This window comes from Myotis myotis, unplaced genomic scaffold, assembly GCF_014108235.1.
Source record: "Myotis myotis isolate mMyoMyo1 unplaced genomic scaffold, mMyoMyo1.p scaffold_m19_p_2, whole genome shotgun sequence".
Lineage (NCBI taxonomy): Eukaryota > Metazoa > Chordata > Mammalia > Chiroptera > Vespertilionidae > Myotis > Myotis myotis.
Genome location: NW_023416324.1, coordinates 110,950,873 through 110,969,777, shown reverse-complemented (window position 1 = coordinate 110,969,777; position 18,905 = coordinate 110,950,873). Strand labels below are relative to the sequence as shown.

The 18,905-nt window shown below is 42.8% G+C and overlaps 1 protein-coding gene across 4 annotated transcripts in view; it reads left to right on the top strand.

Annotated features, from left to right (window-relative positions):
- LOC118675148 (ceruloplasmin) overlaps nt 1–18,905 on the top strand; it is a 101,985-nt gene that overhangs the window by 27,590 nt on the left and 55,490 nt on the right. For all 4 annotated transcript variants that reach the window (XR_004973817.1, XM_036347360.1, XM_036347361.1 and 1 more), the window contains exons 7-9: nt 3,512–3,651; nt 4,747–4,899; nt 6,620–6,834. Coding sequence is in view for 3 of the 4 variants with exons in the window: in XM_036347360.1 (XP_036203253.1) it covers nt 3,512–3,651; nt 4,747–4,899; nt 6,620–6,834 (508 nt within the window). In the remaining variant the exon portion in view is untranslated. The remainder of the gene's footprint in view (nt 1–3,511; nt 3,652–4,746; nt 4,900–6,619; nt 6,835–18,905) is intronic.

The following is an 18,905-nucleotide window of genomic DNA, read 5'->3' as shown; positions in this document are numbered from 1 at the left end:
TTATATATATAGATATGCCTCCCTCTGAAAAATATCATAAGCCTGGCCAGCATGGCTCAGTGGTTGAGCATTGACCTATGAACCAGGACATCATGGTTTGATTCCAGGTCAGAGCACATGCCCAGGTTTGGGCTTAATCCCCAGTGTGGGGTATGCAGAGGGCAGCCAATCAATGATGCTCTCTTATCATTGGTGTTTCTATCTCTTTCTCCCTCTCCCTTCCTCTATGATTAAAAAATCATAAAATGTTCATTCAACAGTTAAAATATTAATTGGTACCTGAAATTAAGTAACTAGACCACTCAATATGTATTAGGGTATTTGGGATGAGTCCAAGTTTGAGAACTATGACTTTTGAGTCTTTCGAGTCCATGAAAAAAAGATGTGTTTAAAAATTATCAAATTCTTAACAAAATACTAAAAAACACTCAATATCATTAGACAGATCAATTCATTTGTTTTCTATTTCTGAAAACATAGCATTGTGCAATCCAGCAGTATTAAATACATTCACAGGTTATACAATCATCAACACTACCCATTTCCAGAAATTTCTCATTATTCCAAAAAGAAACTCTATACCCATTAAATAATAATTCTCTAACACTAATATCTTCTATTCCACTTTTTGTCTTTATGAATTGGCCTATTTTAGGCACTTCATACAAGTGAAATCATACAATATTTGTCCCTTTTGGTCTCGCTTATTTCACTTAGCATAATGTTTACAAGGTTCATCCATTTTTAGTCTGTATCAGAATTTCATTCCTCTTTAAGGCTGAATAATCTTCCATTGTACACATACCACATTTTATTTATTCATATATGTTGATGAACAATTGGGTTGTTTGTTGTGCCTTTTGGCTATTGTGAATAATGCTGCCATGAACATTATAATATAAGTATCTGTTTAGGTTCCTGCTTTCAATTCTTTTGGATATACACCTGAAAGTGAAGTTGCTGAGTCATATGGTAATTCTATTTTTAATTTTTTTAGGAACTGCCATACATTTTTGCACAGCAATTGCAACATTGTATATTTCCACCAGCAACATACAAGGGTTCCAATTTCTCCACATCCTTGCCAACACTTATTTTCTGTGTTTTGTTTCGTTGTAATTAGCTATCCTAATGGGTGCAAAGTGGTAGCTCATGGTGGTTTTGATTTGTATTTCTCTTATGATTAGTGATATTGAACATCTTTTCATAAACTTGTTGACCATATGAGGAAAAGTCTATTCAAGTTCTTGTTCATTTTTTTATTGGATTGTTTTGTTGTTGAGTAATAGGAGTTCTTCATTTATTTTGGGTATTAAGCCATTATCAGATATATGCTTTGCAAATATTTTCTCCCATTCTGTAGGTTTTCTTGTCACTCTCTGAAGTATGTCCTTTGATGCATGCAAGCTATTCTATGTGCATATCTGATGACTTACACAGCCTCCAAGTCATTCTTCTAGTCCCAGTTTTCCTTTCCTACTGTCTCTTACGAACTTTCAAAAATATCAATGAGATATGCTACCTCCATGCTTCAAGTCTCTGCTCAAACACCACCTCTTCAGAGATGCTTTGTTTGCCATTCAACTACTTAGAAAGGTTAAGTAATTTACTCAACAACACACAAGTCAATAGCTGTGACTCCTGAAGCAGAAATTTAAGACCGAGGCTGCACTGATATTTAGAGACACTGACTCTCAAAACTGCATCTCTAACCCAGAGGCTTTTATAAATTTCAAATTTGCATTTCAAAGTGCTTAATGGTCACCCCACTTGGATGAGTCTTCTCCAAATCAATATGTCCAAACCTGAACCCATGATCTTCTCCACAAATCTGAGTTGCCACTTCTCCGTGGATAGGATCACCATCCATCCATCAAGCTTCAAACCTGAACCCCATCCTGGACTCCCTCCCTCCTTCACTAATCCCTCCTTCTTTCATCACATACTGTCTCATACCCTAAATATCTCTAAAAGCTGTCTATTTCTCTCCCTCTTCTTTGACCAGACCCTGAATTCATCACTGCCTCTCACTGAGGTTTTGAATCTGCCTCCTGACAGGTCTCCCTACTGCAGTCTAATGCAGTCCAACACATTCTCCAGGCAGCAGCCCAAGGGATCCTGCTAAAACATGAATTCTAAATGCTTAAATCTTTCAAACCTTTCCCACTGGGATGGAGTACTGAAACCTTAATTAGTCCTTCCTGCCCATCCCTCATTCTCTGCTCCTTTGCCCTGCCCAACATGCTATGCTGCTGCCAAATTGTGGGGAGCATGCCATGCTCCATCTCTCCTCCAAGCCTTCCTACTGGCTATTTCCTATTTGTAAATGCCTGCCCCATACTCCCTACTATATACACTTCATCTTTTTAATTCTACTTCTCTTCTAGATAGATTTAAAACATCACTTCCTTTGGGAAGCCTTCAGGGCTCTTTCCACCACTTTTCCTAACTCCAGGAGAAATGCTCCACAACACCCCATGCTAAGTCATGTTATTATACTTATTGGTTCCTAGTTCTATCTTCCCTGCAGATGTCCGGTGCACAGAGAGACAGGTCCAGCTTGCTTATGGTATGTCATCAGCACATCGCAGTTCCTGGCAAGTGGCAGGTGTTTAATATATTTGTCAAATGAAAGAAGAGATGAATGGGGTTTTTTTGTGTGAAGTCAAATTGCTAGGGCTTACCAGCAGACCCTGAGCAACAAATGAATGATTACTCTGAACAAATGAATGATTTCACACGTTTCTGTGAAAGAGAGGGCTAAGGGACTGCCTGGCTAGAGAAACCAAACAGCCTCATTTGCCTGCCTCTTCAGGCTTTTATTGTAATAGCAGTTTGAACTAAAATTAACTTTTAGATACAATCAGTAGGGTAAGCATTCTTGGGAAGACACAGGCATCAGTAGAACCCTTTAAACATAAAGATTAAGGATAAAGATTCCAGTAAACACCCGAGGGTCCACATATACACAGACTTGTTTGGAAAGGTCAAGGAACAATTAGGGGTGGTTGCCTTCAGACTTTACAACAAAGTCTCTTGTACTTCCACTCAAATGTCTTGCTAAGGTTAAATTTCTTCATTTGTAAAATGGGAAGAATATTACAAACTTTATTGCATTCCCATTTGAGTTTCAGATAATAAATAAAGCTGCATCTGGCTGGTGTTCATATGCAATAAGCAGTAGCTACTGTATTTTTAAAGATTTCATAATTTGTTTAAAATTTCAGTTTTTGATAATTTATTAACCATTGGCAATTGGCATTGGCCCTCTTGAAATTTTTTTACTTCACTTGAAAAAGTGAAACTTCTTTTCCATGATTCTCCATTCCTATCTGATCATCCTTTCAGGAAGTGGCCTAGTCTTATCTGCTCTGTTTCAGTATTTAGTAACTCATGGGTAATAATTATCTCTAAGCACTGGTCAGAATTTTTCTCTTCAATTAGTATCCTGGGTGAATACCTGTTCTCTATTCTGCTTTCACTCCAGCGTTAAATGCTTTTCTTTTGGCAGTGCTTCAGAGGTATTTTTTGAACATGGTCCTACAAGAATTGGAGGCTCTTATAAAAAGCTGGTTTATCGTGAGTACACAGATGCCTCCTTCACAAATAGAAAGGAGAGAAGCCCTGAAGAGGAGCATCTTGGCATCCTGGGTGAGTCATGCAGAACATAAGCCACCATTCTGCTCTTGCCCTGGACTACACTAACCCCAGAAAGAAGGGGAAAAAAACTAGGGATGTGGAAGAGCAGTCATCAGTAAAATGCACCAGCTATTTTTTTTTCCAAATATAAGTTACCAATAGTAAATCTTTATCATTAAAAACCATTCTGGCTCCAAATGATGATTTTTTTTTTTCTTCAAAGAGGTAAGGGGAATTGTGTGTTTAGGTCACATTGTTTAAATAGATATATTCCCTTAGAAATAAACTCCCAGCTACTAATGAGTCAGGCTGAGTTTGTCTTGGAGCCTTCTGTAGGCTGCCCTGAGGCGAAGCCCAAAGACTGGTTCTTGCTCAGTCTCTGGGGTAGAATAGTAGAATGCATGGATTCAGACTGTCCTCACTCTTCACCTGTTAGGCAAATGACATTTGAGAGTGCTCAATGTTCTATGCCTGTTCCCTTTCCATAATATAGGAACAACAATAATAATAGTCCTTAGCTCATAAAGTTGTTGTAAGGATTAAATAAGTTAATTCACATAAACACTCAGGAAAGCACATAAGCAGCTCTAAATAAATGGTGTTTTAAATATCGCATAGAATATTTGTGTATTGTACATCTATGGCTTATTCTGTATTTGGTGATAAAATGAATTTTGGTGATGAAAAATTCACAGCAGTGTTAGTCTTCACATCCAAGATGATTGACTTTACCAGTTTGGGTGCTCAAGGTTTATAGCACTCCCCTGACTCTTAATAATAACACACATTTAGCCAACAGACTAGGCGAAGTAAAGCCTAGACACTCTGCATAGGTTTTTGTAGACGCATAAAGCTTGTGAACTGACTTGGATAAAAATAATAACAAATTTCAGGAACCTGAAACTGAATCAAAACACCCTGCTCATCTCTTTCTAGTCTTACCATATCAAATTGATAATGGTCTTTTAAAAACCAAGCTTTCTATTTGCTGCAGATAAGCATGTTTCTCACAGTGATTCTTGTCAGAGGACAAGCCAAAGAAAATAATCATCTTATATATTCTGTATGGTACATACCAAGGGATAATAATTCTCTCTTTGTCCCTAGGTCCTGTCATTTGGGCAGAGGTGGGAGACACCATCAGAGTCACCTTCCATAACAAAGGAGCATACCCCCTCAGTATTGAGCCAATTGGGATGAGAGTCAATAAGAACAATGAGGGCACGTATTACGCCTCCCATTACAACCCCCAGAATGGAAGTGAGTACAGCTCTCTCTAACAATTGACCCCATTTAACAACCCACTCACCTCTGGAAAACTGTCTCATCAAAACTGAAAACAGGACTTCTGAGAAAATTGCCCACATATCATCAGGAAGCAAGTACACCTCTGCTCCCACCAATTCCAGTTGGGTGATGGGACTTTGTCCATCCCTAACTGGACAATTATTGACAATGCTGACAGTAACTTATTTGGGTGATATCAATTATACATTTCTGGAGTACTGTTTGGGTGATTTTTTAAAAGTTTTTGCAATTATTATATTAGATGATCATTTTAGAATATTTAAAGAATCTAAATAGGTATAGTCCAAAATATCTCCATAGTTCTATAGACAACCCTAATACATTTTTATATAATTCCTCTACGCTTTCATCTGTGCATGTATAAGAAATATTTTAAACATGGTTGAGTTTGTAGTATATAAATATACTTATCACCATAATTTTATAACCAGAATTTGTTCTTAGCATTATAAGTATTTTACAAATGTATTTTAATAATACAAAATATTCCATGATATGGATGTATTTAGGTATTTTTATATGTCAAGCCTGACCAATAAAGACTAGTGGCTTTGCCACCACCTTCAGTGTGAGAGCAGGCAAGTTATTCTTTCTTTCTGGCCTCGGTTTCCTGAAGTGTAAAATTGGGAGGTTGTGAACAGGATCACCAACAAACTCTCTTTCAGTTATAAAATTATTTTTAGTTCAGTTCTGTTCAATAGAAAATTCATTGATTGCCCCCTATTTCCAAGTGTTGTTCTAGCTGATAGAAATATAGAATTAATGCTTGCCTTTAAGAAGGTTCTGATTGGGTGGGCGTGGAGGAATATACACAATGTAACATGAAAGGTGCCAGAGACTTTCTTAAGGAGCTGTGAGGGCACAAAGAGGGGCACTTAGTCTGTTCAAGCTGCTGTAACTAAATACCACAGAATAGGTGACTTATAAAGAAGAGAAATTTATTTCTCACAATTCTGGAGGTTGGAAGTCCAAGATCAGAGCATAGTTAGGTGAGAGCCCTCTTCTGGGCCTCAGACTTCTTACCGTGTCCTCACCTAGTGAGAGGGCTAAGGAGCTCTGTGGAGCCTCTTTTATAATGGCATTAATCCCCTTCAGGAGGGTTCCACTCTCATGACCTAATCACCTCCCAAAGGCCTCACCATCACATTGGACATTAGGGTTCCAGAAAGTGAATTGGGGGTGAGGGTGGGGGTGGGAGTGGGGGGTTATAAACATTCTGATGGTAGCAGGCACCCATCTCAGACAGGTTTAGAGGAAGCTTCCTGGAGGAAATCACCTCATTGGGGACCTGACACAGGAGCACAAGTAGGATTTCATTCAAGTAGGATTCCATTCAACTTCATAAGAAGCTCAGAAGCAGATTATCCTAGAGTCCCAGTGGTCGGCAAACTCATTAGTCAACAGAGCCAAATATCAACAGTACAATGATTGAAATTTCCTTTGAGAGCCAAATTTTTTAAACTTAAACTATATAGGTAGGTACATTGTAATGAACTTAATTAGGGTACTCCTAAGGCTTAGGAAGAGCCACACTCAAGGGGCCAAAGACCCGCATGTGGCTCGCGAGCCGCAGTTTGCCGACCATGGTCCTAGACTAAACCCAGTCTACTTTCTGGCTCAAATCACCACATTAGAAAGTACACCTAACCTCCCAATGTGACCTTTCTCACAGGTGTGCCTCCTCCTTCAGCCTCCCATGTGGCATCTAAACAAACTTTCACCTATGAATGGACTGTCCCTGAAGAAGTGGGACCCACTTACAAAGACCCCGTCTGTCTAGCTAAGATGTATTATTCTGCTGTAGATCCCACCAAAGATATATTCACTGGGCTTATTGGGCCAATGAAAATATGCAGGAAAGGAAGTTTACATGCAAATGGGAGACAGGTAAGTCCAATCAGGGAAAATTAAAATGATTTCCAAATCCCTTTGAGTTATCATTATTACAAGAAAAATTCTGAGTTTGCTAAACATAATGAAGATTCTACACATGTTTGTCATAAATTTTTTCAGGCTTATAAGATCTGTAATTATGCAGAGATTCTCTGACTAAAATGAGTGCTACAGGATGAATTGTAAACAAAATTTTCCTTGGAATCTAAGGTTTTTTATGATACAATTAGATTTACACACACACATAAAAAGCTACCAATTAATGGTAATAATAGGTCATTTAACATTCACTGAGGAAAATATTGTTTAAAATATTTTTTAGAACTGAGAAAATGACACTGACCTAGAAATAGGAACACTTAACCTCATCATTGTTTTTTTTATCTAAAATAAATATTTTAATATGAACCTTTAAAAGAGAAGAATGTCTTTAAAAATGACTTCACTAGAATTATCACATCTTAAAATCATCATAATAATTCCTTAATATCATCAAATTTCCAATCAATGCTTACATTTCCTAATTGTCTTTTAAATTGTTTCAAGTTTGCTTGAATAAATACCTAAATAATTCACACATTATAATCAGTTTCTCAAGATTTTTTTGCATAGTTTTTTTGCAAGTCATTTATTCTATAGAAGTTTCCCATGTCTAGATTTTAGTAAATGCATTCCTATGCTGTCATTTAACATGTTTCTCTTTCAAGTTCCTGTAAGTCAGTGACTAGATATGCAAACTTGATCAGATTCAGGTCAGGTATTTTTGTGTGTTAGTTTTTTTAGCAATACTACTTCATATGTAGTACTGGGTACTCTATCAGGGAATAGATACTACATAATTTTCTCTCCGTGTTATCAATCACCAATAACCATGTTATTGGCCACTGATAACCATTTCTTATTAGGTTCGTAAACTAATCAGGTATTACACACTAGCAATATTCTGATCCCATCATTCCTTGTTTGCTTATTAGTTAGTATCTAATCTAATAAAAGACAAACATGAAAATTGACTGTACCTTCGCTACACCTTAAGCAATGCCCACCAGCCAATCAGAGTGACTATATGCAAATTAACCCAATCAAGATGGCGGCCGGCAGCCACGGAGCTGAAGTGAGCAGGAGGCTTGGTTGCTCCAGTGATGGAGGAAGCCAAGCTTACCAGCAGGCTCTGAGCTCCACTGAAGGCAACAGAGTTTCAATTATAGAAGGTAAATAAATCCCAGAATTAAAAAAAAGAAAAAAAAGGAGAGGCTGGGAGCTTCTGTCGTTGGGGGGATTGGCCAGCCTGAAAACAGCCCTCAGCCCCTCACCCAGACTGGCCAGACACCCTAGTGGGGACCACGGACCCTGAAGGGGGTGTGATCAGCTGCAAACAGCCATCAGCCCCTCACTCAGGCTGGCCAGGCACCCCAGTGGGGACCCCTACCCTAAAGGGGGTGTGACCAGCCTGCAAACACCCATAATCCCCTCACCCAGGCTGGCCAGGCAGCCCAGCGGGACCCACACCCTGATCCAGGACACCCTTCAGGGCAAACCCACCAGCCCCCACCCATGCACCAGGCCTCTATCCTATAGAATAAAAGGGTAATATGCAAATTGACCCTAACAGCAGAAAGACTGGGAATGACTGGTCACTATGACACACACTGACCACCAGGGGGCAGATGCTCAATGCAGGAGCTGCTCCCTGGTGGCCAGTGTGCTCCCACAGAGGGAGCTCTGCTCAGCCACAAGCCAGGCTGCCAGCTGGCAGTACAGCGGTGGTGGTAGGAGCCTCTCCCGCCTACTCAGCAGTGCTAAGGATGTCCGACTGCAGCTTAGGCCTGCTCCCCGCTGGCAAGTGGGCATCCCTCGAGGGCTCCCGGGCTGCCAGAGGGATGTCTTACTGCCAGCTTAGGCCCAATTCCCCAGGGAACGTGCCTAAACCAGCAGGTGGTCATCCCCCAAGGGTTCCCAGACTGTGAGAGGGCACAGGCTGGGCTGAGGGACCCCCCACCCGAGCGCACAAATTTTTGTGCACTGGGCCTCTAGTACTTCTATAAACAGAAACTTCCCCTAATGGACTATTTGCTTACCCTGAGGTACATTATATAAGGAAGTAATGACAAATGCTTAATTTTTCCCTTTAGTTACAAGTTTTGTTTTCAACTTAGTAATTTTCCTCTAGCATACTTCAAAAGTTCTTAACAGTTACTTTTTAAGTACTATTGTGAACTTGTAGATTTAAGCATGTTTGCTGTGTTTCAATGCATTGCCATTATGCTTATAGATGCTGCATACATCCTACATACTCCACTGGAGGGAATTGTTCAGGTAGACTGCCTCATTTTTACATGTAATTGGTAGTCTTTGAAGCTTCTTTCCTATCAGAAAAAGCTATTTTAGGTTTATTACACATTTTTGAACCTGGAATTGGCCATTTCTCCAAAGAGCCCTGGTTCTTCTGAGTAAGAAATTATTTTACAACCAGAATATGGGCCCTGGGACTGTGGGGAGGGCTTATGGCTGTTAGGTTAATCATTATTATTATTATAATACTAGAGGCCCAGTGCACAAAAATTTGTGCACTTGGGGGGGTCCCTCAGCCCAGCCTGTGCCCTCTCACAGTCTGAGACCCGTCGGGGGATATCCACCTGCTGGCTTAGGCCTGCTACTTGGGGTATCAGGCCTAAGCTGGCAGTCAGACATAACTCTGGCAGCCCAGGAACCCTCAGGGGATGCCCACTTGCCAGCAGGGAGCAGGCCTAAGCTGCAGTTGGACATCCATAGTGCTGCTGAGGAGGCAGAAGAGTCTCCCGCCACCACTGCTAAGCTGGCAGCTGGCAGCTGGCAGCCTGGCTTGTGGCTGAGCAGAGCTCCCCCTGTGGGAGCACACTCACCACCAGGGGGCAGCTCCTGCATTGAGCATCTGCCCCCTGGTGGTCAGTGTGTGTCATAGTGACCAGTCAGTGGTTCTGCTGTTAGGGTCAATTTGCATATTACCCTTTTATTCTATAGGATAGAGGCCTGGTGCACAGGTGGGGACCGGCTGGTTTGCCCTGAAGTGTGTCCCGGATAAGGGCGGGGGTCCCGCTAGGGTGCCTGGCCAGGGTGGGAGAGGGGCTGAGGGCTGTTTTCAGGCTGGTCACACCCCCTTCAGGGTGGGGGTCCCCACTGGGGTGCCTGGCCAGCCTGGGTGAGGGGCTGATGCCTGTTTGAAGGCTGGCCAAGCCCCCCAAAGGAGACCCTCACCCCATGGAGGTTAGGCCAGTCTGGGTGAGGGGCTGAGGGCTATTTTCAGGCTGGCCACAGCCCCTTCAGGGTGGGGGGTCCAGCTGGGGTGCCTGGCCATCCTGGGTGAGGGGCTGATGGCCATTTTCAGGCTGGCCACGCCAGTGGGCTGGAAGCAGGTATCTGGGATTTATTTATCTTCTATAATTGAAACTTTGTAACCTTGAGCAGAGCTCAGGGCCAGCAGGGCAGGTGGGAAGCTTGGCTTCCTCCATCACTGGGGGCAACCTAAGCCTCGTGCTCGCTCCAGCTCCATGGCTGCCGCAATCTTAGTTAGGTTAATTTGCATATTTGCTCCTGATTGGCTGGGGGTGTAGCTTGATGGCATAGCGGAGGTATGGTCAATTTGCATATTTCTCTTTTATTAGATTGGATTTTGTTGTTAATCCTTACTTGAGGCTATTTTCCACTGATTTTTGGAAGAGTGGAAGAGAGAGAGAAAGACAGAGACAAACATCGATGTGAGAGAAACACATCGATTGGTTGCCTCTGACCAGGGCCAGAGCCCAAGGAGCCTGCAACCAAGGTACATGCCCTTGACCAGGATCAAACCCAGGACCCTTTGGTCCGCAGGCCGGCGCTCTATCCACTGAGCTAAACCAGCTATGTCTTTTCAGTGGGCAGAACTGGAAAAAAAAATTTAAGATGAAATTCATCATGAGTGTATATATAGTACACTTTCTATTCAATTTAGATCTGTGGCTTCTTTTTTTAAAACTTAACCTCATTGATATCCCTTCAACCGCACTGAAAAATCTTAGTTCTCAATGATACCAATATAAATATGCACTCAATTCATCTCCCAAAGTACACACAACTGGCTTAAAATCACAATTACAACACTGTAGCTAATAATGTAATTACTGAAAACTTTTAAAGATTTGTTTGTAGCCTTTTTTTGTCCTCAGAGTGGATCCCACTAGGGTTGTTCAGTTAAATTACAAATTTAAAGTCATTTGGAATACTTCCTGTCTGTAATTTTGTCACCCACAGGATACACAGGTTTATTTATTTAACTTTACTTCTTTTTTAAGGTATTGCTCTTAAAACTGTAATGTTATTTTATAATTATGTGATATATTTACCTGGTTTCAATACCAAATCTATAAAAAGAAGTATATTCAGAGAAGTCCAGCTTTTATCCTTTCTTTCCACTCACTATTCCCTCAATGCAAGTAACTTATTTTTATTTTATAGTTTAATCTTTTATTTATTTTTTATTGACTTTTTCAGAGCAGTTAAAAATTTATAGCAAATTGAGGATACAGTACAGTGATTTCCAGTATACCCCGTGCCCCACCCATGAACAGCATCCCCCAATATCAGCATCCCCCAACAGGATGGTACATTAGTTGCAATTGGTGAACCTACATTGATACAGCATTACCATACAAAGTCCATAGTTTACATTATGTTTTACTCTTCTGTCAACATTCTATGGGTCTGGACAAATGTATAATGGCATGTATCTATCATCATCATATCATACAGTGTATTTTCACTGCCCTAAAAATAGGCTCTGCTCGACCTATTTATCCCTATGGAGACAGTAAAAGACCATACTTTACTGTCTCCATGGTTTTGCCTTTTCCAGAACATCATATAGTTGGAATCATACAGTATGTAGCCTTTCTAGATTGCCTTTGTTCTCTGAGTACTATGCATTTAAGTTACCTCCAACTCTTTCCTTGGCTTTCTAATTCATTTCTTTTTATTACTGAACTAGAGGTCCGGTGCACAAATTCGTGCATAGGTGGAGTCCATCTGGCCCACCCCGATAGGGGCCCAACAGGCTGGGGCAGTGGGAGGAGGGGCTGTGGGTGGATGGCCAGCGGAACCTACCCCTGATCAAGGTGGGGGAGCAATCATGGGCTGGATCAGCCAGGGTGGGGGGGGGGCGGTGCCAATTGAAGCCTGGACCAGCCTGGTTGGCTGCTGCAGTGTGCGTCACAGCTGCCAGTTGTTCTGGTCACTGGGCTTTTATATATATATATATATATATACTAGAGGCCCGGTGCACAAAAATTTGTGCACTCGGGGGGGAGGGGGTTCCCTCAGCCCGGCCTGTGCCCTCTCGCAGTCTGGGACCCCTCAGGAGATAACGACCTGCTGGCTTAGGCCTGCTCCCGGGTGGCAGAGGGCAGGCCAAATCCCTAGGTGCAGCCCCTGGTCGGGCTCAGAGCAGTGCTGATTGGGGAGTTGGGGTGCCGCCCCCTGTCATGCAGAGAGCAGGGTGGATCGGGAGGTTGCGATGCCACCCTCAGTCACGCTCAGGGTAGGGCCGATTGGGGGGTTGGGGCACCACCCCCTGTCATACTCAAGGCAGGGTCGATGGGGAGGTTGCGGCACCACCCCCTGTCATGCACAGAGCAGGGCCAATCAGGCGGGTTGGGGCTCCATACCCTGTCATGCACAAAGCAGGACCCATCAGGGGGTTGGGGAGCTCCCCCCTGTCACGCACAGAGCAGGGCCCATCAGGGGGTTGGGGAGCTCCCCCCTGTCACGCACAGAGCAGGGCCCATCAGGGGGTTGAGGAGCTCCGCCCTATCACACACAGAGCAGGGCCTATCAGGGGGTTGGGGCGCCGCACCATGTCACACACAGAGCCGCAGGGCAATCAGGGGGTTGGGGAGCTCCCCCCTATCAGGCACAGAGCAGGGCTGATCAGGGGATTGGGGCTCCTTCCCCTCTCACGAACAGAGCAGGGCCGATAGGGAGGTTGTGGCCCCGGCCCCTGTCACACACAGAGCCACAGGGCAATCAGGCGGTTTGGTCGCTGCTCCCTGTCACGCTGATCCCGGTGCCGGGAGGCCTCGCAGCTCCACTCATCCCGGTGCTGGGAGGCATATTACCCTTTTACTATATAGGATAGAGGCCTGGTGCATGGGTGGGGGCCGGCTGGTTTGCCCTGAAAGTGTCCTGGATCAGGGTGGGGTCCCCACTGGGGTGCCTGGCCAGGCTGGGTGAGGGGATGATGGCTGTTTTGCAGCTGGTCACACACCCTTCAGGGTGGGGGTCCCCACTGGGGTGCCTGGACAGTCTGGGTGAGGGGCTGAGGGCTGTTTTCAGGCTGGCGGGTGACTGAAGCTCCCAACCGCTCCTTTTTTTCTTTTTGTTTTTATTCTGGGCTAGCTTTAGCTCTGAGGCTTGGCTCCAGCTCTTAGGCCTCGGCTGCTGAAAGCAGGTATCTGGTTTGTTTGGGTTCTATAATCGAAACACTGTTTCAACTCCAGCTCTGAGATCCCAGCTGGCTGAAAGCAGGTTTCTGGGGTTTTGTTTAGCTTCTATATTTGTAACAATGTTTCAAACTGCAAGCTCAGGGGCCGGTAAGGCAGGCAGGGAACGTTGGAGTCCTCCGTCACTGGAGCAAGAAAACCTCATGTTCCCTTCAAGCTGCCTGGCTGCTGGCCGCCATCTTGGCTGGTAGTTATTTTGCATATCTTGCTGATTAGCCAATGGGAAGGGTAGCAGAGGTATGGCTAATTACCATGTTTCTCTTTTATTAGATAGGATAGATAATATGCCATTGTCTGGATGTTTGGCAGTTTATTTATACATTCACCTCCTGAAGAACATTTTGGTTACTTCCAAGTCTTAGCAATAATGCTTAAGCTGCTATAAACATCCACGTGCAGGTTTTTGTGTGGATATAAATTTGTCATCCCCTTTGGGTAAATACCAAGGAGCCCAATTACTGGATTGTATGGTAAGATATGTTTAGTTTTGTAAGAGACCACCAAACTGTCTTCCACCAGCAATGAATGAGAGTTCCTGTTGCTCCACTTCCTTGTCAGCATTTGATGTTTTCAGTATTTCAGGTTTTAGCCATTCTAATAGGTGTGTAGTGGTATCTTATTATTGTTTTAATTTGCATTTCCCTAATGACATATGATGTAGAGCCTCTTTTCATATGTTTATTTGCTATCTGTATATCTTCTTTGATGAGGTGTCTGTTAAGGGTTTTTGCCCATTTGTTAATTGGGTTGTTTATGTTTTTAATGTTTAGTTTTAAGAGTTGTTTTAATGTTTTTAAACAACAGACCTTTGTCAGATGTGTCTTTTGCAAATATTTTCTTACATTCTGTGGCTTATCTTCTTACTCTCTTAATATCATATTCACAGAGCATAAAATTTAACTTTAATGATGTCCAGCTTAACAATTCTTTCTTTCATGGATTGTACCTTTCATATTTTATCTAAAAAGTTATCACTCTATCCAAAGTCCTCTAGATTTCCAATGTTACCTTCTAGTGTTCTACTGATTTTATGACTTTGACTTTACATTTAGGTCTGTGATCCATTTTGAATGAAATTTTTAAAGAAGGTAGGGTCTGTGTCTAGGTTGTTTTTTGCATGTGGATATCTAGTTGTTCCAGCACCAGTTGTTGAAAAGTCTATCTTTGTTCCATTGTATTGCCTATGAATGTTTGTCAGAGATTGATTTACTAAATTTATGTGGATCTATTTTTTTGTTCCCTGTTCTTTCCATTGATCTATTAATCTGTTATTTTGCCAGTACCATAATACCTTGATTACTGTAGCATTATAGTAAGTTTTGAAGTTGGAAAGTGTCAGTCCTCCAATTTTGTTCTTCAATATTTCATTGGCTATTTTGAATCTTTTGCTCTCCGCATAAACTTTATAACCATTTTTTTTATGTCCACAAATAATTTGCTGAGATTTAAATTGGAATTGCATTGAATCTATAGATCTGTGCAGTGTGTGTGGGGGGGGGGGGGAGGGGGCAAGACTAACAACAGTATTGAGTCTTCCTATCCATGAGTATGGAATATATTTATTTAGTTCTTTAATTTCACTCACCAAAGTTTTATAGTATTCCTCATATAGATCTTGTACATATTTTGATAGATTTACACTAAAGTACTTCATTTTGGGGGATACTAATGTAAATTGTATTATTTTTAACTTCAAATACACTTTTTCGTTGCTGGTATATAGGAGAGTGATTTGATTTACTTTTGTATATTATCCTGCAACCTAGCTATAATTGTTTATTAGTTACAGGAGTTTCTTTGTCAATTCTTTTGGGATTTTCTACGTAGATGATCATGTCATCTGTGAACAAAAACAGGGTATTTTTTGTTTTCTTTTTCTTTTTTTTCCTTTTTTTAAATTAAATTTTATTGTTCAGATAATTACAGTTGTTCCTCTTTTTTACCCCCATAGCTCCCCTCCACCCGGTTCCCACCCCACCCTCTGTCCTTACCCCCCCCCCCACTGTCCTCATACATAGGTATACGATTTTTGTCCAGTCTCTTCCCACACACCCCACACCCTTTCCCCCCCCCCCGAGAATAGTCAGTCCACTCCCTTTCTATGCCCCTGATTCTATTATATTCACCAGTTTATTCTGTTCATCAGATTATTTATTCACTTGATTTTTAGATTCACTTGTTGATAGATGTGTATTTGTTGTTCATAATTTGTATCTTTACCATCTTCTTCTTCTTCCTCTTCTTAAAGGATACCTTTCAGCACTTCATATAATACTGGTTTGGTGGTGATGAACTCCTTTAGCTTTTCCTTATCTGTGAAGATCTTTATCTGACCTTCAATTCTGAATGATACCTTTGCTGGATAAAGTAATCTTGGTTGTAGGTTCTTGCTATTCATCACTTTGAATATTTATTGCCACTACCTTCTGGCCTGCATAGTTTCTATTGAGAAATCAGCTGACAGTCTATGGGTACTCCCTTGTAGGTAACTGACTGTCTTTCTCTTGCTGCTTTTAAGATTGTCTCTTTGTCTTTTGCTCTTGGCATTTTAATTATGATATGTCTTGGTGTGGTCCTCTTTGGATTCCTTTTGTTTGGGGTTCTGTGTGCTTCCTGGACTTGTAAGTCTATTTCTTTCACCAGGTAGGGGAAGTTTTCTGTTATTATTTCTTCAAATAGGTTTTCAATATCTTGCTCTCTCTCTTCTTCTGGCACCGCCATAATTCGGATGCTGGTATGCTTGAAGTTGTCCCAAAGGCTCCTTACACTATCTTCATATTTTTGGATTCTTTTTGCTTTTTGTTTTTCCAGTTGGGTGGTTTTTGCTTCTTCGTATTTCAAATCTTTGACTTGGTTCTTGCGATCCTCTAGTCTGCTGTTGGAACTCTGCATAATATTCTTTATTTCAGTCAGTGTACGCTTAATTTCTAGTTGGTCCTTTTTCATTACCTTGAGGGTCTCACTAGATTTCTTGAGGGTCTCACTTAATTTATCAGAAGTTTCTAGAAAATTCTTGAAAAACCTTATAACCGTGGCTTTGAACTCTATACCCAGGAGTTTGCTTTCCTCCATTTCTGTCATTTGTAACCTGTTTCTTTATCTCCGCATTTTGGCTGCTTCCCTGTGTTGATAGAGTAGCTTTCTGTGCTAGGTGTCCTATAGGGCCCAGTGGCTCAGCCTCCCCAATTACCTGAGGTAGACACTCTTGGTGCACCCCTTTGTGGGCTTTGTGTACAGTCTTGTTGTAGGTAAGCCTTGATAGTTGTAGGTATCACTGGGAGGAATTGACCTCCAGGCCAATTGGCTGTGAGAATCAGCTGTGTCTGCACTGGGAGAACTTCTGTGCTGGAGACACCCTTCTGGGGAAGAACTGCTTCACTGGGGCTTTGGTGCTCACTGAGTCAGCCCCCTGAGTGTGTCCCTTATGGATCTGAGGAGTTGTAATCCGGATGGTCCCACTGTGACTACTGGGTACACTGGCTCTTGGATCTCTAAGGAGGTGCTAATTTAGCCTCTGCCTGAGGCTACCCAGCAGGAGGCCAGCTGTGTAGCAATGCAAGCTGCTGTGGGGCCTTGGGCCTTCTTTTGGAAGTTCTGGGTTTCTCTGACCCAGCTGCAGTTTTTTAGGTAATTTTCAGATTGCAAAGGGACAGGCCTTTCATATGCAAAAGCCTCTGCGCACAGCTTGGGTTGGGCGGGGTTTCAGGGGTTCAACAGGGTGGAGCAAGCAGCTATGGCTGCTCCTCAGTCCTATCCTAAGAGGCCCCACTTCTCAGTGTCCCGGTAATCGCTGCAAGTACCTCTGAGAGAAAGCCTCCCTTGAGTTCCGACCATGGCAGACAGTCCAGTTTCTCCCGTATGAGTCTGGGTCCCCAGAGACTTGCCCGGAACTGGATTTCAGAGCAGTTGGGAGCTTGAGACTCCCTCCCGATTAAAAAAGACAACCACGTCCTCAGTTGCCAGCCCTTTCAGCATGCGCTGAGTCCTCAGCGGCCAGCCCTTTCCACGTGCGCCCCGTTCTCAGCTGCCAGCCCTTTCCACGTGCGCTTCTGTACCTCTGCACTTTACTTCCGCACTTTCTCTAAGTCTCAGTGTGCTTTCCTCTTTCCTTCTAGTTGTAGAATTTCCACTCAGCCAGCCTTCCTGTGGTTCTGGATGATGTCCGTTTTGTCTTTTAGTTGTATATTTAAGTTCTCTTTTTCTTTTTATTTATGTACTTTTTTTTTAGAGAGAGAAGAAGGGAGAGGAATAAAGAAATAGAAACATCATCAATTGGCTACCTCCTGTATGCCCCCCACTGGGGATTGAGCCTGCAACCTGGGCATGTGCCCTGACCAAGAATCAAACTGGTGACCTTTTGGTTCATGGGTCGATGTTCAACCACTGAGTCACTAGCTGGGCAACAAAGACAGCTTTATTTCTTTCTTCCCAATCAGTATACCTTTTTTTTTTTTCTTGTCTCATTACATTAGCTAAGACTTCCAGTACAACATTAAAAGTAATGGTAAGAGGAGACATCCTTCCCTGGTACCTGATTTTAGTGGGAAAACTTTTAGTTTCACACCATAAAGTCTGATGTTAGCAGTAGTTTTTTTGTGTGTAATATTTTTTAAGTTAAGGAATTTCTCTTTGCTCTTAGTTTATTGAGAGTTTTTAGTCATAAATGAGTGTTGGATTTTGTTAAATTCTTTTTTCCTGTATCTATTTACATGATCATGTGATTTTTCTTCTTTAGACTATTGATTTGATGGTTCACATTAACTGATTTTAGAATGTTGGACCAAAATTGCATACCTGGGATAAATCCCACTTGATCATGATATCTATAATAATAAAAGCATAGTATGCTAATTAGATTGGCAGCCAAATGACCTTCCTGAAGACCTTCCAGATGAAGCTGGGGCTGCGAGGGCCAAGCCCCTTGCATTAATTTCCTGCATGCAAGAATTGTTATATTTCTAATATTGTTATATTTACTAGAGGCCCAGTGCCCAAAAATTTGTGCACTCGGGGGGTCCCTCAGCCCGGCCTGTGCCCTCTCGCAGTTTGGGAGCCCTTGGGGGATGACCACCTGCTGGCTTAGGCCCTCTCCCTGGGGGATCGGGCCTAAGCTGGCAGTAAGACATCACTCTGGCAGCCCGGCAACTCTAGGGGGATGTCCACTTGTCAGCGGGGAGCAGGCATAAGCTGCAGTCGGACATCCTTACCGCTGTTGAGGAGGCAGGAGAGGCTGCCACCACCACCGCTGTACTGGCAGCTGTCAACCTGGCTTGTGGCTGAGCAGAGCTCTCCCTGTGGGAGCACACTGACCACCAGAGGGCAGCTCCTGCTTTGAGCATCTGCACCATGGTGATCTGGGTGTGTCATAGTGACCAGTCATTCCCAGTATTTCTGCTGTTAGGGTCAATTTGCATATTACCCTTTTATTCTATAGGATAGAGGCCTGGTGCATGGGTGGGGGCCGGCAGGATTGCCCTGAAGAGTGTCCTGGATCAGGGTGTGGGTTCTGCTGGAGTGCCTGGCCAGGCTGGGTGAGGGGCTGAGGGCTGATTGCAG